General features: G+C 40.9%; 3 protein-coding genes across 5 annotated transcripts; all 3 read left to right on the top strand.

The window, feature by feature from the left end:
• Nucleotides 1–461: 461 nt before the first annotated feature.
• Nucleotides 462–7,162, top strand: stc1 (stanniocalcin 1). 2 transcript variants are annotated; one of them, XM_047015825.1, is made up of 4 exons: nt 462–762; nt 2,351–2,493; nt 2,719–2,930; nt 3,666–7,162. In XM_047015825.1, the coding sequence occupies exons 1-4, from the start codon at nt 648–650 to the stop codon at nt 3,967–3,969; spliced, it is 774 nt and encodes a 257-aa protein (XP_046871781.1). In that variant the 5' UTR covers nt 462–647; the 3' UTR covers nt 3,970–7,162. The 2 variants fall into 2 exon arrangements, with proteins under 2 accessions (XP_046871781.1, XP_046871782.1); XM_047015826.1 differs by having other exon boundaries at nt 2,354–2,493.
• Nucleotides 7,163–11,344: 4,182 nt separating this feature from the next.
• nkx2.7 (NK2 transcription factor related 7) lies at nt 11,345–14,336 on the top strand. The gene is made up of 3 exons (XM_047015629.1): nt 11,345–11,630; nt 12,118–12,538; nt 14,309–14,336. The coding sequence occupies exons 1-3, from the start codon at nt 11,345–11,347 to the stop codon at nt 14,334–14,336; spliced, it is 735 nt and encodes a 244-aa protein (XP_046871585.1).
• A 2,492-nt stretch (nt 14,337–16,828) lies between these two features.
• Nucleotides 16,829–18,220, top strand: nkx3-1 (NK3 homeobox 1). 2 transcript variants are annotated; one of them, XR_006955685.1, is made up of 2 exons: nt 16,829–17,191; nt 17,332–18,220. XR_006955685.1 is itself a non-coding variant. In XM_047015854.1 (2 exons), exons 1-2 carry the CDS (start codon nt 17,005–17,007, stop codon nt 17,727–17,729), a joined length of 600 nt encoding a protein of 199 aa, XP_046871810.1. In that variant the 5' UTR covers nt 16,855–17,004; the 3' UTR covers nt 17,730–18,140. The 2 variants fall into 2 exon arrangements, 1 of the variants encoding a protein (XP_046871810.1); XM_047015854.1 differs by having other exon boundaries at nt 16,855–17,191; nt 17,317–18,140.
• Nucleotides 18,221–21,678: the final 3,458 nt, after the last annotated feature.

Consider the following 21,678-nt stretch of genomic DNA (forward strand, 5'->3'; position numbering starts at 1 on the left):
CAGCGTACAGCATTATCCATAGTCAACTGTCACACTCATGTTTCAGATTTTGTTGTTGTTGAGATTGCTAATGTTAGAACAGTTTTTAATTGTATTTGAGTATTGCAAACACAATCAAATGACCCGTCTTGCAGTTTAAACAGTTAAAGATACAGGTATAAAAGGTTCATTCTGTTTTTGGAACCAAATTGTTGCCAGAAACACCAAACTATTACATCAAATAGTCTAATGATGACTGAAATAGCCTTGACGCGCTTGCCTTGAGTAGACAAAAACTTTTCAATTGACACGTGCCATTTAATTAATTGAAATAGGCAAATGAAGGCAGGACCCTGGGCACCAGAGACTCCGAGCATGGCAGGGAATGCTGTAATTTGATTGGGCTGAAAGAGAGACTCGTAATCTTCAGCAGTCGCATATAAACCCGTGCCGACCGTAGCTCTATCTGTCACACACGTCAAAAGAACTCAGTGAGCTGTGTGGTCCAATATTGAGGCTTAGCCGCATTGACAAGTCTTCTGCCTATCTGAAGTAGAATCATTACATGTTGAGACCCCGGTGTCGTACGTCATTAGATATATTTTAACTATTAGTTTAAAGAAACGCTCTTCTTAATATTTTTCTGGATCGGCTGTGATACAGAAGCGATGCATCTAAGGACTGGACTTCTTCTTGTGATGGTGCTAACAGCATCTGCATATGAACTGGATCAAAACGAGTCATATTCACCAAGAAGAGCACGCTTTTCTGCAAATAGCCCCTGTAAGTAACAGTTACCCTTTCACTACATCTGTCAGAGTGCATGCTGCATTCCTATCTCTGAACGTGCTGGTCTTACCTTGTACATTGCTCACTCTAAGGACTAATGTTTGCCATAAGCCCATATAAGCAACGATTTTTTTTCAAGTAAACGCTTTGATAGGGAGAATAATTGAATAGCCTAAACATAAAAGCCTCACCGAGGTTTACCGGCGTTTCGCCGGCAACAGATGAGCGCAAGCTTATTCTTCAACACCTGCACGCGAGGAATGTCATATAGGACTATTAGTGAGAGGTAATGCAATTGTGTTTAAATACTTTAAGCTGTCACACATTGTTTGAATATTTGGAGAACGTTGTCAATGATTGGACAAATTCTTCCATCAGATATCGAGAGTATTACCTGGCCTAAATGTTAATATGCAATATTCTTTAGGTTGAAAAATTTGAAGAATTACAGGTGTGAGGACAATGCAATGCAAATGTTACTCTGCAACCTGTTTCTTTAGAAGATATTTTACCATGCCAACTTAGTGCACGGCAGGATGTAAAAGGATACTGTAAATCAATCCGAATTTTCAACATCATACTTGGCTGTGAGACACAATTTGGTGAACTTGGCTTGCAAAAGTGAAAGCTACTCCGGTGAACACATTAAACTACTGGTCTTGGGCCAAGTATGGTATTATCATTGATATATCTACAGCAGCACCATGGGTACACTGCACGTTTTATGTAAGCATCTCTGCCAGCAAGACTGAGTCCTAAAAAGCTTGTTATACACTGATGTACTGTATCACATTTTGCCTTTCTGTGTAGCATTATAAGTCAGCAGTTTCAAGAATCTAATGCTACAGTATAACATATTCACTAAATTAGAAGCATTACATCTTTCTGGTTAAAAAGCTTTTCTGTTAAGAGTCTTCCACAGCTGCCGAAGAATACCCACTTGCTGTTGAGATGAAGTCTCTGCGACATACTATAGTTAAACATTAAGTCTATTTATAAGGAATGGGCCTAGAGCCAAAGTGTGTGTGTGAGTGTGTGAGAGTGTGTGTGAAGTGTGTAGATCTGCTTAGAGTCAGAGGTGATTGTGCACGCCTGCCAATGGAGCGTCATGCTGTTGTCTTGTCATGTAATAGAAAACAAAGATCTGATGCCAAAAGTCGCAGTCAGCAGAACCTGATACTAAATTGGCACCCTTCACACAGTACCATTGTGTGTGTGTGTGCGTGTGCTTGTGTGCGTGTGTGTGTGTGTGAACCCTCAAAATACTCCCCAGAGAGAATAGGGTATTTTTGGTGCTGTTGATCGTTAGCCTTTTTCCAGAACCAAAACACTGGAATATTCGTAAAATTCATTGCCAGGAGAAAAAGAGAAATTATCCTAAATAGTATCAGGGGTCTGTAAAAGTTTAAGGTGTCTAGGAACTAGTCACGTTGTCACTCGTTTAAATGACGTGAAGGAATATCAAATTAGCAAGACATGGCAGCTCTCAGACAGTCACATACACACACACATACACACACACACCCTGTCACTTCCATACACACGCACACACTTCTTGATGGTGGATTCTGTGTGTTTACAGCAGACGTGGCCCGCTGCTTGAACAGTGCCCTCCAGGTAGGCTGTGGGACTTTTGCCTGTCTGGAGAACTCCACGTGCGACACAGATGGCATGCACGACATCTGCAAGTCCTTCCTCTACAGCGCTGCTAAGTTCGATACTCAGGTTTGACCTAATTCACCCTTCTCCACAACATTTCAGGAAACCTAAAGCTGAATCAGAGGATTATCGTTCCAAAAGTTGAACAAATGCAAATCACGCTCAGCTCCGTGGTATTGCGTAAAACCCTGTACGATGTCGTGAGGGAGCCATTTTCAAAATGTGAAACCTATTCAAAATCACCTGATTGGAATACAGTGAGCCTGATGCAACGCTGGGCTTGTCTTGCAGGGTAAAGCCTTCGTGAAGGAGAGCCTTAAGTGCATCGCAAACGGCATCACCTCCAGATTGTTCCCCTCAATACGGCGATGCTCCACCTTCCAGAGGATGATCTCCGAGGTGCAGGAGGATTGTTACAGCAAGCTGGACATCTGCACTGTGGCCAGGGCTAATCCTGATGCTATAGGAGAAGTGGCACAGATCCCCAGTCACTTCCCAAACAGGTAAGCCCCCAAGACTAACTATACAGTGGAAGTGGATGGGCGCTTTGAGTATACTTTAAGGAGAAAAAACCGCACTCACAAACTTACTCGTTGCTTCTTTTGACCAGTTTATTAAGATGACAGACGCGTTTCGGCCTAAGCCATCGTCAGTGTATGGGATGTATAGGCCGAAATGAGTCTGTCATTTTAATAAACTGGTCAAAAGAAGCAACGAGCAAGCTTGTGAGTGCGTTATTTTCTACTTCAAGTTACTAGTCTTTTTTCACTCGCACCCGAAATCACCTTTTATTTATTTTGGAAGCAGAGCACGCCTATCCTTAGTAACACTTTGAGTATACAGCATGTATACAATATAGTGAGTCATGTGGCTGAGCGGTTAGGGAATCGGGCTAGTGATATGAAGGTTGCCAGTTCGATTCCCAGCCGTGCCGAATTACGTTGTGTCCTTGGGCAAGGCACTTCACCCTACTTGCCTTGGGGGAATGTCCCTGTACTTACAGTAAGTCGCTCTGGATAAGAGCGACTTACACATATTGGTTGCTAAATGTCTAAATGTAATATATACGATGAATATAAAAGTACAGTCTGTGTATGAACAATGTTAAAGAGAATTTGTGTCAGGGTTGTTGGTTAGCTTTTACTGATGTGTCAGAAATGCTACGCAATGTTGTCCTACACACATGATACACTTCACACCTCCTCCATACATGATACACATCACACCTCCTCCTGCAGGTTCTATGGGAAGCTCCTGCAGAGCCTGATGGACTGTGACGAGGAGACGGTGGACCTGGTGCGAGAAAGCATGGTGTCCAGACTGGGCCCGGAGATGACCATGCTGTTCCAGCTGCTACAGAGCAAGCCCTGCCCCTCAGCTGAGGGGGAGGCCCCCTCAGCTGCTGCCGCCGCCGCCGCTTCGCCTGGGGCGGAACCCGCCGGAAACTGGCGCTGGTCCATGTACAAGATCCAGCCTAATCTACGGAACAGAGACTCTGCCAGTCACTTTGGCAAGAAGCGCCCTGCTGGTGACAGCTCCTAACTGTCCCATCTGACGCTCACAAACACCCTCCTCCAAAACCCTTAAAACAGAAAAGGGGGGGTCTATTCTCCAGGGTGTTCCATTCCATTATCAAATGACAGAATATTATGCACTTCTAGAGAGTATCCAACAAGAATATTTGTTCAGATTTCTTTTTTTTATTGTTGTTGGATATATAGTTATATTATCTCCTCCCACCCCTCACCTAAACTATCTCTTAAACCGTAGACTTTTATTGAATATGGTCCAATATTAACACTTTACAAGCATTGTTTGAGACCAACACATCCATAATCCCCAGCACAAACCTGCCTGACAGGATCTCTACAGCACAAGTGGTCCCCAGTTTGAGGAAAAGAACTTGCAGGATACAGACATCCATCCATAAATAGAATATGAGTTCATCAATTCAGTTTCTCTATAGAAAATGTATTGTGACCATTGAATAATTACTGTTAGATGTGATCAGATATTTTATTACGTTCTGTATGATGAGACCAGCTATAGTGAGCATGTGATGTTGAAATGTGTGTCTCAAATTTATGGTCTGGACACACCAGATTATTTTATGTGTATATATTTATCTGAGACAGCCATAGTGAGATCCTCAGAAGGAACTTGAAACTAGCATTGACGCCAACACACACACGCACCAAGTCTGGAGCGTGTGCTGAGTTCTCAGGCCCTCATGTGTCCTGGGTTCCAATTGGCCTCATCCAATACAAAAAAACTATTTATCAACATTTCTAGGACTATGCCAAATCTGTAAGTGGACAGCAGTCCCCCTCAGAGATGAGTAAGGAGTTGAGCTAGGCCTGTGCCTGAGACGATGTATGGTAGTCACGTTATTCTCATTTGAAACAATGGTGTGGTCTACATTTATGAGCAGGATACAGGCTGACAAGAGAAGTTACCTTCTCGGACTGTTGAACTACATTCTCCTGGGCAAAACTGACATGGAGGGGATGAATATACACACTGACTTCCAGTGTTGAGATTGACTATTTAATAAGTCTTGCTGGTATAATATTGATATTTATTTTCCTACTACATATTATTTAAAAATGTATTTTGTGATGTTGTCATAGTTTTAGTTAGTTTGCAGATATACAGTTTTAAAATAAGTCCATTTTGATAATGGCTCCTATGTTTGAATAGGGGTTTAATATCAAATAGATGAATTGTCACTCCTCTATGCGATCCTCTCTGCTGATTGAATAGGACCTGTGTCAAGACCCTGTGCTGGCCATAGGGGAACAACCTGGTCATTAACCCCAAGTGATCTTCTTTAAGAGCGTTAGATGAGAACACAGCAACACACAGTTAGGACAGTTTGTCTTTTATTAGAAGAAAATCTAACGAGGAAATTAGTTGAGCGCATCCTCAGTGTAACATACAACACGTTCAAAAATCCAGTCATCTTTTATGGTTTATTCTTATGAAATAGTCCGTAAGTGCTTCATTGAAAAGAGGATGAGCTAGACTTTGGAAGTGTGTATTTGCACATCGTTTATATTTGGGCTGAGGAGGAGCTTTCAGAGGCCAACATTACGGAAAGGATCAGAGAATTTAGTGCAAAGACATGCATTGGTTTTTCGATACGAAATGATAAACAGCGTTCAGAATTCATAAACTATGCAATAATATTTCACAAAGACGATTCACAGTTAAATAGAACCTTGCCCCTTTGTTGCATCTAGTGTCAGATGTTGCCATTTGAATCGGGCAGTAGCCTGTTTATCCCCATAGCAACAGTGTTGTCTGCTGGACATACAACCTAAATTTCCTGTTCTTTCGCTTGTTTTGTTGCTGTTGTCTAATTTTGTTGTGGTTTCATTTTGAATTTTCTTTTTTCCTGTGAATATGATAAAACCTTGCTCTTTGTAGTAACGTGGTGCAGAGGGGAAAAGAGAAAAGTTTAAAACAAATAACTCAGATATCCAAGGACTGTATTCACACTGTAGTATATCAAGTTAAATATGCACTTTGCATCTTATGACCTCTATAAAAGGGCATTGAAACATTCAGCACTTGTTAAACGTAAACATGTATTTTATTTACCCAATAGTCAGATATTATTAGTTGAAATATTTTTGCATTCTAAAGAGCTGGGGCTATTACCGGTGTATGTACTGTTCCTATGTCTGTGTTGACCCTGAGTGAATCCAGAACCAAATATTTGCTGCTAAACAAGCTTATTTCCTTATATGAGACTGTCCACCCAACATACTGTATGTCCCCACCTAATTCTACAATGTAATCTATTTCCAGTATCTACCAATGTCAGAGATATACATTATGTTTCCACAAATCGATCTAATACTGTATTTTTTTTTACTCTATCATCCAGTGTCCCTGTATTTTTTTTGCTTTTGTTTCTGAATAATGTCATCAGTGATTGATTTACCAAGGGCATTTTTTTTTTTGGTTTCAAATCCAAGGTCTGGGTAACTTCAAAGAATGTACCTTATTATGAATGTCTGGTGTATTGCAGATATGCCCTCACCCAGAAGGTTCAGCAGTGGAGATCAGGACTGTGTGAGTCAGCACTGTTGGGTTGTATGAAATCTTGAGACAAAGCTTTTGAAAAGATAAATCAGTTTTTAAATTTAGGTCGTTCAGTTCGATTCAGTTGAATGTTAGTTAGATGTCCGCATTGTGGTGCTCTAGGGAGATGGGACAGTAGTGGTTAAATGTACTCATGCTAAATGCATAAATGTACTCATGGCAAAATCTGTGACATCAGCAACTAAGGTTTCCTGTCACACCCCAGACTTATATAACAGAGGGGCAAATAGGCTCCCTGAACTCTGGAACTCCAAGGTACTCTTTCCTCTTAAGACTTGAAATATGAATATATACGTGTGTGTGTATGTATGTTTCAGTACTCTGCCAGAATATACGCTTCTCCGATCACGAGGAGTATTTCGATGCTAATGAACCCTGTGTGGTTACTTTGCTCTCAAACTCAAATGCAATCAAGCAACTTAGGAATCTGAGGCTGATGTTTCCAGACACAGTATAGCTCTGATACGCATGATCGATCCTTGTGAATCACTTGCACTTTAAACATACCCATCTTCTTATACACCCGTACTGTATATGTGTATGGGCTTTTCTCTGTTCGGAAAACCTATGAAAGATACAAATGTATCAACTCAGTGTCTTTTGCTGACAAGAAATAAAATATCATATCTGGCATATGGTATCAACTTGATTGACTGCTCTCATTTTCTCATGCCCCTCCTCTTCTTTTTAACACATCATGTCAAGCCGGTAAGTGCATGTACTGCACCTCTCTTATTGCATGGTCGTGGTTCCAAAAAACAACTATGGCACAATAATCTTTTGGTCTGAAGCTACAGACTCCACTGAATAGAAAACAACCCTACAAGAACAGAGAAAATCTCTGCTCTGATTGTGATAGAAGATACCGAAGTATATTACATTAACCAATTAGTTTCCTCCACGCCCATGCAGGGTGTGACAAATCGAGCAGGACCTACGAAGTGAGAACGAAGGGCATCCCTGTGAAGATGAACTTTTCTGAAATCTGAGCACAAATGAGCCGAAACTGCAGAGCGCCTGTTTCAGCGGGGAGCCCGGGGGAAAGAGAGAGAGTTACGCTGGTGGAAGCGCTGATATCTCGGGCGGAGGGAGATATAATTTCATGCCAATTAAGAAAGAAAGTCCTGGAGGGTTTTCTCATCTCCGGCTCTCCAGTCTTGGGGATAGGTGATGCCACAGTGCTGCACAGAAACACTCTAGTACTCGTGATTTAAAGAGACATTGACACACAAACACACGTCGGCTGTGAATCCAGTTTCATAGTACAATCACATATCCAGCTCATGTTTGAACTCTCAACTGTAGTGTCCACATCCATCAAATAAGCTGCCTTCCTCTACCAATTATCCAATGGGATAGTCAAATGTGCTCTCATAAGTGTGCTAAGTGGGTCCTGTATTTCAGACTGGTTACATATTCATATTTTTTACAAATTCATTTGTCTTCCTCTTTCCCAAGAAATTTGTGGTGCACTATTCGGCAGCATGACAAATCATTTGTGCAGTGAAACAGAGAGTGACTGAGCGCAGAGGGGATTTGATTTACTCCAACCCATCCAGCAGTCTTCCCACAATCCTTTCATTTCTGTCAGAAAGTAACTGAAGATGAGAAACCAAATCTGACTAAAGATACAGTAGATAGGGAGGAGAGGAACTGTACAAAGTGTGTGTCAGTTGTGGAGTCCATTTTTCCATGTCGAACATCAAAAAATGCTACATAATGCTATTCTCACATCCTGACTCATGATTGAGCTGTTGAATTACATAGATTTGAGCACTCTACAATATTACAGAACATGTCGCACTCACAGGCTTTTTGCACTGAAAGCACCCTCAAAGCCTTCTTCACAATTCTGCCAACTTGCCAGCTGGGTGGAAACACAAGTGAACCGACCATCTTCACCACCAGAGGGTGATGTTTAATTGTCAAAGCACGTTGCCATCATCCCCAGTAACACCATCACACAGCAACATCATTGCCATGTAACATGTAACCAACAATGCACTGTGATGAGATCCTGCAGAAAGAGCATTGCTATGAGATCACAAAATAGTGTGACATGCACATGTCATTTTTAAGCGATTGATTGTACTTCCCTAACGATTGTTCCAGACTTCCGTATTATATTTTAGAATAATTGATAACAAAGATGTCTTACCCTTTTTTTTCTTGAATTGCAATTATTAAAATTCGTTTTATCTCTTAGATTATAAAAGCTGTTATTTACATTACATATTTCCAGTCTAGGAGAGACATCTAGTGGTGACAGAAAAGGTGAATCTCTCTACATCTGAACGCATACATCGGTGACTAAACCGTTAAATGCAGAAAATAGACATCTTATTTTATGTTAAACTCTCCAGCTGCAGGCGCAGCCAGAGCTGTGTTGACTGTATGGAGAGATTCCGGCTGACTGACAGCACTTGAAGACGTGTGGGCGTCTCTTCATGCGTCTTCTGCCCAGGAGCAACACAGACGACAGCCTTTTTACTTGACAAGGATCCGTCTGTCGCCCTCCCCCCTGCCTAATGTGAATCCTACACAGACAACTCACCAAAATCAACTTTTTGATCAACTTGAACAGGGATGCAGCTGGATTCAAACAGGTTCAACTGTAATTGTGCATGGTCCCCTAAAAGACTGAATTGAAAACATTGCTGTCAGCAGGCAGGCTAAATTAGGAGGGTAGTCTGTCATAGACACAAAAATATCTAGTCGTCTTCTCAAATGAGCAAGACTTTATTCACGGTTTATAATATTCAGCATTTTAGTCATGTTTGTCATTTGAAACCGTGAATATATATTTGCTCTACTGGATGGGATTAGAGAGGCCATGAAGTGGGGCTCTTCGACACAAATGTCCCACTTTCATGAAGGGGAATCTCACGTAACATTTTAATGAAGATCCTTGGTGACAAATTGGTCAAAAGAGATGGGGCTCAACTTAATTCAAAGCAAGATGAGGCCAGCTCTTCTTTCAGCTGCTATCATCCTCCTTTTTACAGTATGATGAATTAGGGTAGTTTGTGGTAAACGGCACTTAACTGGCTTCTTACGTTACAGCAGGGGGACAAATGGTTGAATTAGAGGGGCTGTTTTGCTCTCTGGAGGCTTTGCTGAAACGTGCAGTGTCCTGGCCTCTAAGGAACCTCCAAGCATTCAGAGAACACTGACGTAGTGTAATTTAGCCATCAATCCGAACACCCTAAAATCCCCTAGGTAAGCTTCTGTCTCTCCTCAAAACCTCCCTATCAATTTTCCCTGAAATTAATGCCTGCCTGTTGCTGTGAAATGTTGTAAAGAAGCTTTTGAAGTTTGAGCTTGTTATCCTGATCATGTCAGGTGCCTCTCTTTAATTGCTATTTCATGTGTTTTTTTTACAATACAAAGCAATGTCACATATTTGTCCTTACAAAGAGAGACATCATTATACATCGCTACTTGAGAGTGAAAAAAATAATTATTTCATACATCATATGGAATTCCACCCCGAAATAATACTCATGCCGCATTGTGGTGAATATATATTTCCCACAAACCGTAGGCTATTTCCAGTAAATTATTATGAAAAACATATCCAATAAATAGAACAGATCGACATCGGTGGCTGATTTGTCCATCTAGAAAAAAATACTAAGAAGACTAAAGTGATAAGTGATTAAATTAGATATCAAAATCGTTTGAGAACAATTATTTATCAAAGTTGTTGAAAACGATATGTGATTTTAAACGTTTATTACCCCAAAATAAAAAGGGATTTTTTCATTCAATAGTCAATCTAGTCTGAAAGAAATAGAAATTAAACTTGCACTGCGTTTCATCATGGTCTAAAACGTGTGGCCTGCATACCTATAGACTACTATTTTCAATGTTGGATATGGCTATTTTTAAAACACTCTAAAATGTATATGAAAACGAATCGTAAATGATTAGTTTGCATCTAAATGAAAAACATTGGTATTCTTTTGGCTCCGAGCTCATTAGTGTGTTTCAGAATCGTTCCTGCTGAAGGTAGGGCCTATATCTCTTCCGGCGCGTCTGGGCATCAGCCAAGCATTGCAGACTGGCGCCGTAGCCTCTCCACTTCCACAACATAAGGTGTAATGTTACTGTTTGTTGTGGTCTAAGCACACTAATAGGTCTTTGGAAGTCAGCATCGGTGTAAACTCGTCCGACATCCACCGAGACGCCAAAGGTCATTCAACCGCGAGGACCTGCACACTAATTTGGTGCAATGGTGGTGCCAATGTTGTTTCAACCAAGCGGTTCCAGCATAGGGCATGGGTGAAGTGATTTGGCATATGTGCCATCAATGAGACACTGGTCATTAATATGTTTAAATACAATTGAAGCCGCGTACAGGTCTTTATACGTATCCATCTTGACTTCTCACAAAAAAAGTGTTTCTCTTATGATCCAGATGTTAAATTAATCAATTATCAACATTCAAATTAAAACAAAAATAACATATCTGGAACAAAATATAAAAGGGATTCCTCCCTATTTATAATCTGAGAAAAGTGTGTGGTCCGTCTCGTGTCAGTGTCTGTAAGACGAGTAAAAAGGAGTGGTTAGTGACTGAGCTGTTTTTCCATCACGCGCCCGGCCATTGGCTATATTTCATTGGAGAGTTTACATGAAAGCAGCAATGTGTCTTGGTCGCAAACTTGAGTGGAGAGCTGTCTTCAGAATAACCTGCTTCTTATAACAAATCGTTTTGAGGACCATCCTTACGGAGACTACACCTGCTCTGAAATAACATTCAGGCCTTATAGCAGTTGCAGCTCTGCAAATAAATCATCGAGCGATGTTTCCCAGTCCAGTGACTTCAACGCCTTTCTCTGTTAAGGATATCTTAAAACTGGATCATCAGAACTCCTACCATGTTCTGAGCCAACAAGGATTTATGATGCCAGACCAGGACTCAGCGTATCTGCAGCAGGTCAACAATGCGCTGTGCAGGCTGGACTTTTTCGACAGCCAGGAGAGCTTGTGCGTCTCTGGGGAGCAGGTGAAAGGCATCTGTGATTCGGACGTTGACATCCTGAGGGGCAGTTTCATTTCAACAGAAGATGAGGTGAATGAGGACCCAGGTAGGCACGTTTTTAATAAATATGTTATAACTGCTGGGGAATTCAGCAGTCATGAAATGGGATGGTTTGAGCACTTAAATATATTAAAGAAATGAACATGTAGGCATATATCTATCTATTTATTAATGAATGAACATTTTCTTTTTTGGAAAATTCATTTTCAGTTAGTCTACACTTTCGATCTTTAGTAGGTTACATTGAAAACCAAATAATCCAGAATATATACTTTGAATGTTGATATTGTTTAGTTGTAATTCCATTCCATACATCTCAAACAGCCGACAATTAAATTAAATAAAGCATTAATAAATCAATAATATAATCAAATTTCAGAATAATTTTTTTGCCTATACGCCTATGCAATTAGGCCTATTTGATGCAACTCCGTTTGGTGGGATAGGCTTTCTTATAGTGTAATGTGGCTCTGCTAGCCATATGATCAAGGATGTACTGTCAATTAAGAATAGGATACTTTTTGTCTTTACAGGTAGGTCTATGTGCAGTCTTGACGAATCGCTCGGCTGTGACGAACAAATTGAGAAAATAGGAACGGCAAAATCAAGATTGCGCAGAAAGCCCCGAGTGCTGTTCACTCAGACACAGGTGTTTGAATTGGAGAGGCGCTTCAAACAGCAGAGGTACCTCTCTGCGCCCGAGCGCGATCATCTTGCCAACATTCTGAAGCTAACTTCCACTCAGGTCAAAATATGGTTTCAAAACAGAAGGTACAAGTGCAAGAGACAAAGACAAGACAAATCTTTGGAAATGGCAAGTTACCCGCCGCCACCAAGGCGGGTGGCGGTGCCCGTGTTGGTCCGAGATGGCAAGCCTTGCATGGGTGGGTCTTCTTCACCATACAAAATGACAATTGGCTCCTACAATCCTTACCTTGTATATGGAAAAAACTCGTATAGCTGTAACTATCACTGTATGCCATCTGTTCCCTGTGTATCATCTATAAATGCAACGCAAATGAACAGCGCTTTAACAGATGTTGATACAGTGGGACGTGCCGACGGAGGACCCTGGCAGGCGGCACACTTTCAGACTTTGTCAGGGGTTAGAGCGTGGTGAGGAACGAAATGGAATCTTGTAAGTTATTCTTTCTCTCCAGCAATGTGATTTATTTTGCTAGATCAGTGGTTCAGAGTAAACCCCGAATTGTCAGATTCATTTGGACGGAATTTTTTTATTAGCCTACATATTTTGTATATAGCCTACAGGAAATAGATCAGTGAAGGCTATGAATCGTAATATGTACAGAATTATAGTTATTTCGTTAGTGATTTTTATTGTCCACTATTTAGGCAATTATTTATTTTAAATTTCTCAACGAATTTGTACTCCTACATGTTAGCCTATTTTTGGTTACAGCCCTTTAACCTCTTTTTGGCTTCAACGAACCAGCTTCAGTTAAAAATAACTTAAAATAGACCCAAACATGTTTGATGTGATTAACTTAAAATGTCAACACCAGCGGGCTAATGATTGGGGCAATTATTGAACATAATTTTGTTATTATTAAGGCAGTATGATATCCCCCAAAACGTTATAATTTTTATTATCATTATTGTTGTAGTAAGTATTAGGCTGTACATTATGCGTCAAAAAGGACACAGGCCTAATTTCGGTGAGTGGCAAAAACGAAAATGTTTCTACCTCTTTTGGTCCTTGTTCAACGAATACATTTTTCTTATACATTCCTCGTATTGGCCCCATAGACAATAAAAAAAACCCTCGTTAAAAAAAGTAAATTCATTTTTTTAACCGATTTTCAGGACGCTAGGTTCCATGTAGAAATGTTATAGCGAGAACTCAAATATCCAATTTTAGAGCAAATTATTTGTCTACACTTTGGTTATTGGATATTTGATTAGGCTATATATTTATTTACGAATTAGCCAAAGTGAGGATTGCAGTTTAGTGATGATAGGCAAAAGCTGTTGGACTAATTTCCGCACAAAATGTGAACGTGAGGACTTGTATTGTATGCAATACAACCCGTTCATTGGGCTACATGTCTGTAATGACGAAAATAGTCACAGCTAAACGAGGTTCCACAATCTTAATGTTATCAAACCAATAGGTCATTCCTGTTCCATTGACAAAGCCGGTGAACAATGCCACTCCCGATAAGGCCTGAGAGCTTGTCCTGTCATGGGCCTTGGGTAGGTAAACAAATGCGTAGACACAGCGACTCTTTACCTCTTAGCTTTCAATCAAATAGGGAAACGTTCCAATCTAAACTGTCTGCCATTGATAGGTGCCTACCACCAATTGCGTTGACTTGATAGCCCAATTAGGGCCTATTCGTGAATATAGGCTATTAATTTGACTTTCCAGTTGCAAAAATGTACCTATTAATGCAGGACCGGGTATTTAGATGAATGTTTTTACCTTTAATGTCATTTTATAAAATAAAGATAAATATACAAATTTACAGTGATGTAAGGCTATGTATTTCCTTTTCAAACTCGACTAATGAGCTCCCTGTTAGCGGTTCTTCGTGACTTTGAATGTGGATTCCCTATTTGCCTCCGGGCTAGAGATAGTGAAGTCCATCACACCGGAGATAAGGCCAGAAGGGGCTGTGAGTAGATTTCAGCAGTAGACAGAGTGGAGACCAGGGCCTCTCGAGATGAACAGATAAGGTGTGTGTGTCTGTGTCTGTGTTTAAGAAAGAACTGCAACAAGGCGCGCTGTTAAGAGTTAGAGGAGACATCATGAATAGGGATGAATTCAACAGTCTTTCCAAGGGACTGAGCTCATACACCTGACATCAGAGTAAGAAGCAGATAACAAGAGCCTGCGTCCCGCGATGAGCAATGCTGAAAAGGTGCCAACAAATATTACAAAATCAGATAACCCTGATTGGGTCTTGAATTATGTTTGGAGTAGAATTATTTTCTCTGCTCTGAGGTCCTCATTCCTTTCTTTGGGCCTTTAGCTGTTTAAGTTAATTCACATTTTCTTTTTCATCCAGACAGAAATGTCATATATTCAAATGCTATAATTTAAAATCTTTTTTTTCCATTTATTTGAATTGTCATCAAATGTACTGTATAGGCCTATATACAGATATTTTAAATCAGTCAATTTAATGCGATTAACATAGCCTTTTTGTTGGATCTGAATACAATAAAAAACTGTTGATATTTAAAACATCAAAACATGTATATCATATTATTATGATTTTTCTATTTAAACAAGTCCATTGCTCTCCAAGGCATAGGTACCCTTAGAGCTCCCTCTGCTGGAAGATTAGGTCATAACATGGCTGTGCATGGGTGAGTCAGGATGCTATGCGGCTGTTGAGAGGTGATGAAAGACGAGAGAAGGATAGCCCTTCATCTGGCTCCGGAGGAGCTGGTGTCATGTGTCAAACCCTAAGCCCCCTGACACTCAAGGAATCCTGATACACAGGTAGAAGAGCCTTCTTATTCTTTTTTTAGTTTTTTGTTACATTTTAGCCGCTCTTATCCAGAGCGACTCACAGTAAGTACAGGGACATTCCCCCGAGGCAAGTAGGGTAGGACACAACGTAATTTGTCCGTAAATGGAACCAGCAACCTTTGGATTACTAGCCCAATTCCCTAACCGCTCAGCCACCTGACTCCCCTTGTTCCACCTGACTCCCCTTGTCCCCTTATTCATTCTGCATCACTATAAACAACATCTAAAAAATGCTTTCTTAAGGGTTTCACTGCAACAGCAATCAGAACTTTCATCCTAACCACGTCCACCACATAGCACTGTTGTAGCAACAATAAAAGGTACAAGACTTACCCATCCTTATCCTTTTCAGTATATCTACATCGATAATGGTTTTCAATATGCCCACACAAAGTTTTCTTCGCTTTACACTTTCATTTCAATCAAGAAAATGGCTACAGTCCTGAATGGAAAACAAAACAATGATTGATAGTTCAGTCAGGCATCTTGACATGGTACAAACAAAACAACAGTTTCTTGGATTATCCACGGTGGAAGATAAACGACTTCCTGGGTTGAAGGGTCAGATTCTAACAAGCCAACATCTGGTCTAGGCCCAGTCAAGAAGAGTAGCTACATAAGCAACCAAAATATCTGTTACCTTTGGTGATATATCGTTTGGCATAGGGGTTTCCAAGTGAGACAGAATAGTGTCCACATGACATGAGCGATGCTAATCACACAGCTTGGATGATGCTGGGGATGACAGAGGGGATGATACTGCACGCTTGATAAACAGAGTTTGGGCTTTGACAATTAAGATAGGCATCAGAAAAACATTAAACAGGAAAGAAGCTTTACAAAGGTGTACTGTGGTCTCTTGTATGGTGACTGTTGATTCAGAGCTACACTCAGTAGGACCTGGGGAAGGAGATGAAGCGGAACCACATTAAGCTACAAAACTAAACTGATGTTTTACATGAAAGCAACAAGTGATCGAGATGAAATGGAGGATATGGGGCAGGCACTGGTCTCCCTGATTATAAAAAGGAAAGCATTGAGGGCAGTGGATGGGGGTAGTGGACATGAGCAGGGGGAATCCAGGAGACAGTAGATGTGTTTGTCATCCCAGATTCATGTTATTGCAAACAGAGACTGGGCTGGTGTCCCTGCGAAAACCCCATTCCTGGAAGGAGGTCAGGCAGAAGCATGGAGCACAACAAACAAACGGGCGCCAAACAATGTATGTGTCAGTTTAGGAGCCGGTGTAAATGTGTTGAACACATTAGGCTCTCCATCAGGCCTGGCCACCCAGCCAGATCCCTCCCTGGCCACCCCCTGCAGGCGTAGACACCGAGGTCGCTCCCCTGTCCTTGGGGGTTAGGGGACTGAAACACAGGCCAGGGCTCAAACTGAATATCCTGTTGCACCCACTCAGTACAATCTCATAATTCCAATACCAGAATGAATATTCATTAGATGTTGAATTCAGCAATCAACATAGTTTGAAACCATTTTGAGATTTGTAAGCAGTTAATTTCAGTTCATCAAAATAAAATAAAAACATGTATTTATCATATGCCCGTCCTGAAGTATGAATAAGACTGCTGAAAGAATGTCCCTCAATTAGTAATTCTGAAAAGGCCATACATAATACAATATGCTTGATAGATTATAAATAGAACATCTGGCAAACAGACATCTGACTAAATCAAAACAGAGGATGGCATGTTTGGAGGTAGGCTGCCGGTGACGTGTAAGGACCGCCCCAGAGCTTCTGCCACAGAGGTTGACAGTGCAGTCAGAACTCGGTGGTATAAATTCCGTCGTCACTGATCAAAAGCCTACTGTCCCAAAGAAGAAACTCTGTTGAGAGGCGACATTCTTGGTTTGTGCCAAGTTTGTAAACTGTCATCCAAACCGTGGATTATTTTAGGCAAAAATGTCTATAAAGCCTCTGACTTCGTTTTTTATCGAAGACATATTGTCAATCAAGGAAAAATCCCAATGTAACACCAGGTGTGCTTCAAATCAGTCTACGGATGGGTGCGCGCTGTGGATTGACGCACGGTCTGGCGAGGTTTCAGATAACTTTAACTTGCAGGACACCGAATTTGTAGGACGAAAAGGTGAGCATCTTTTATTCAATTAACAACCCACATTGCCAACTGTTCATTCAGACTTATCTGATATGTTTTATTACTGCGTTGATTTCCTTTTTTATGTAGCTTACTTAGATATTAAGGGTAACGGCATATTTCTTTTTCAGAATGTAGTGACATACCTTTCGACGACTCCGTAGCAGCGAGAGGTTTTACATCATTGGGGAAGCAAAAACGCTCTCGCGCTGCTTTTACGCATCTGCAAGTTCTTGAATTGGAAAAGAAATTCAATCACCAGAAGTACTTGTCCGCTCCCGAAAGATCTCACCTGGCCAACACATTAAGACTAACTGAAACCCAGGTAAAAATCTGGTTTCAGAACAGAAGATACAAGACTAAAAGGAAACAAGCTACGGAGTTACATAAAGACACAAAGAAAACAGAAGGACTTGGTTTAGAGGACGATTGTGTCAGAGCATCACTTTTTGACACGTTCTACAAATCCTACCAATATCGACCGTATTTGTGTGACTTTGGAGGTGTCTGGAGACCCATGGTTTGGTGAGAAAACCTGAAAACAATGTGTAGGCCTGTATATGGGCTACTAATTATGTAACTCCTTTTACAACTGTTGAGAGCATCATATAACGTATCCACAAAGATTTTCCATTTTCCATAATGTGTTTGGTCGATTTTTGTCATCGTGTGTAGACAGTAGTTTTAATTATAAATAGCAAAACAGAATGAGACTCTGCATTCCTGCTGCATGCCCAAAACAAATTCGACTGCAATCGAATTGAATAAGATGTTAAGAGCCTGTTGGAATCAGATGTGCTTTTTGTTAATCAATTCTATCACGTGTCTCCGTATAAAACATATTGAGAATATTTACAGAAAATATTATTTCATGTTCAATGCTTATTGTAGACTCCTAATATAATAAAATAAATAATGTGAAAATTCTTGAATACAAGTTTTGGTAAAAAAAAAAAACATTTGTCATATTGTCTTTATTTGCTTTGCTGTACGACAACCATTGCATGCTGAAGTGAAACTTCAGTGCAACTCCATTCAAAACCATGGCTTTACCGAAGTTAAACTGATAAAATGGCAAATTACACAAGAAGATAAGAACTAGACTGGCATCTTTTTTTTTTTAAACATGAGGGCCCACTCTAAACAACGATGCATGACTTCTCCAACTGATAAAAGAGCCCCTATCATCTATTTAAAGTGAGGCCCCATTCAAAATCAAGATGTTTTTAGTTTGCCCTGCAGGTGGTTCACAGTTTCTCTATGGTGACATCATGAATCATACTCACAAGCACGGCTTTCAGTGCATTCTACTGAAAGCCATGCTTTTGAGTATGACCCACCACAAAAGCAAGGTGAAGCAGAGACGGAAACTGTGTACCACACAGCAAAGAGAAATTCTGAAATATCTCCAACAAACTGCTGAGGTCACATTGGATGCAGAGCTGTAAACACACTATTTAAAGAAATTCTGTCATTCCTTTTTTATTTGTTATTGTAAAAGTTTTGGATATACAGGGCACTAGATTGACTGGTGGATCTTTCTGTCTGAAGGGTTTCTGATTGCTTATCTGGGATTCAGAAGAAGGTACTTTTGCCTGCACATGTGGTGGAGCATGCAGAATGCATTGCGATCTCTTTGCTCAAATGTCATGCTGCTTTATAATTGCTATCTCTCAGTTGACACTGTTTTCATGATGAGATAAGCATTGGGTCAGCCAGGATATGGTTAATGAGATGAGTGGATCGCCATCCGTTGACCGCAGTGGTAGATGTGGCACTTGGTCCAGTTGTATGCTTCTAAAGAGAAGCATGGGCCAATTGATATTATCCATGTTTAATCTGGCAGGTGCTTGTACACAACTGAAGGTCTTAGGAGATGTTTGCATAACAGTTGCGGCGCTGAGATCCTGTTTTCAAAGATCTGTGGTTCCTTCGGAAAAGTTCATTCCCGTTTAATGTTGCCATAATGAACCATGACAATATAGAGTGCCCCCAATAAGAAAACACATGGATGGAATCCACCGGTTGCCAGCGGACAAAAATGAAAGGAATACATTTCTTTGTGTCTTTTTGAAGACCTTCTTTTTAAGCCACGAATAAGAGAAAAAAGGCCAATCCCATCCACACATTGCAGATTAGCTGAGTTAGTGGCTGAGCAGTTTTAGGAAGGGCATGTTTACACTTAAACATGTAAGCAGAGGCCTGATCCTGATCAGATGCTTAATCTGCATCCTGGGGGTCAGAGCTGTTACCACAGTAACCTGCCTCTGCCTGATGACTCAATGACCTTGGAAGGTTTCTCAAGTTGACAGTGTCACAATACAGCTGGTAACTCCCCTTGTCAGATTGCTGAGCGGTTAGGGAGTCGGGCTATTAATCAGAAGGTTGTTAGTTCAATTCCCGGCCATGACAAATTACGTTGGGTCCTTGGGCAAGGCACTTCACCCTCACCCTACTTGTCTTGGGGAGAATGTCCCTGTACTTACTGTAAGTCGCTCTGGATAAGAGCGTCTGCTAAATGATGTAAATGTAAATCTACTGGACTTGATGGATATCTCTGAGATATCCTTTCCTTGTCATAGACTGTGCTATATGTGTTCAATATTAACAAGTAATCTATTTAAATTACTAACACAGTGTCTATTTGGACGGGTGAAACAGTAAACAAAGAGTTTGGATAAACTTAATGTACTGCACTCTTGATTATGAGTTGTTTGCGCCCACTGCCACCAAAAATAGTTATTGTAAGCATTGCTTTACAGAAATGTTTTGACAGGTACTGGATCTTTAGGCTGTCATTCTTTGAGGCCTGGGACATGCATATACCCAGTTCTTAAAACACTCCCTTGTCGATCAACAAGACACATGCGTAGTTGAGTCAAGATCCTGCACCTGTGTTATGTTAGCGTGTTATCCATTGCTTGGGTGCAACAAAAGAGTCACTTTACCTCTGCTGTACACTGGTGCACTGAGCTGAGCTTTCAAAATACACGCAGTGAGAACAACTAATAAGACAAGACAGTTGAGATAGCATCTGTTTTGACGGCATTAAAACATCTGACAGTATCGCTCAGTGTGTCTAAGGCAACAAGGTGTACAGACATGCCCATCAGATAATAACAGAGGTTGATGACGGGCACAGCTGAAGGTTAGAACTATTATTACCCCACTTGGCTTTGTGATGTCTGCACTTCCACAAGCTAAGAGGGACACGGTACATTGATTCACAAACGCCGCCAAGTGAAAGCACTTCCTCCTCCTCATAATCTCCCCTGAGTGTCAGAAGGAGGGAGTGTCTTTGAGTGTGTCTCTCCACCACCCAGCCAAACTGGCTTTTCCAAACTTTCAGATAGGGGTAGCCATGAATAGTATTTCACATTACTGGTACATTAGCTACAAGAATTTCACTATTGTGAAGCATTATACGGGGCTAGGATAAAAAAAAGTGTTGCCTTTTTCAAAACTCTACAGTTCTCCAAATGAAAGAAAACACACCCAAAGAAAGGTTTTATTTTTACTTAATTCACACTTCTCCTGTATTTCCTTGGCTTTCTTCCATTCAATCTTGGATTTCTTAACTGACAAAAATACAGTAAGAACTATGCACTTGTAATCCTTGATTATCTATACTTTTCATTTGCAGCATTTCTGTTTATTTGAACAAAAGCATCAGCTAACCTAATAAAATAACAATGAAATCAACACACAAAGACCATTGCACTTGACAAATCTGCTTTATTATTGCCATTGAAAGACCTCAAGGTTAGTTTCTCCATGTAAATCTCTTTCGGTTTCCACTGTAATTCACCAGTTCTTTATTTTCTGTGCCCTATCTGGTCTTTGGGATCTGATTGGCCCTTAAGATCCAGCTGGCAGTGTGGCATTGCAGCCATCATGCTAGGCCTCACAGCGGCCACTCATACTTTGGAATATAAACACGTTGAAATGGAGGGGGGCCCTAACCAGACAACCAGACAAAGACAACCATTGTCGGCGCTCCAATAAGCCCTGACCGGCTAACAAATTTGCAGGAACTGATAAGGCCGGTTAAAACAGCCCACATCCATGTACAAGGGAAACTTTACAAACTCCCAGGGAGAGCTGTGTGGAACTGGATCCCTGATGTTGAGGGTACCAGCAGCATGGCTCCTATTCTTCATCAACTGATACTCCCTCACATCCGACACATCTGATGGGTGGCATTGATAGGCACTGGTACGTAGGTGGTGTATGTGAGCAGCATGGGTGAGACCAACAACCACCCAAAGAGAGAGATACAGAGAGAGAGAGAGAGAGAGAGAGAGAGAGAGAGAGAGAGAGAGAGAGAGAGAGAGAGAGAGAGAGAGAGAGAAAGAGATACAGAGAGAGAGAGAGATACAGAGAGAGAGAGAGATACAGAGAGAGAGAGAGAGAGAGAGAGAGAGAGAGAGAGAGAGAGAGAGAGAGAGAAATACATATTTTAGTTTGCCCCTCTGCCA

Source organism: Hypomesus transpacificus, unplaced genomic scaffold, assembly GCF_021917145.1.
Source record: "Hypomesus transpacificus isolate Combined female unplaced genomic scaffold, fHypTra1 scaffold_31, whole genome shotgun sequence".
NCBI lineage: Eukaryota > Metazoa > Chordata > Actinopteri > Osmeriformes > Osmeridae > Hypomesus > Hypomesus transpacificus.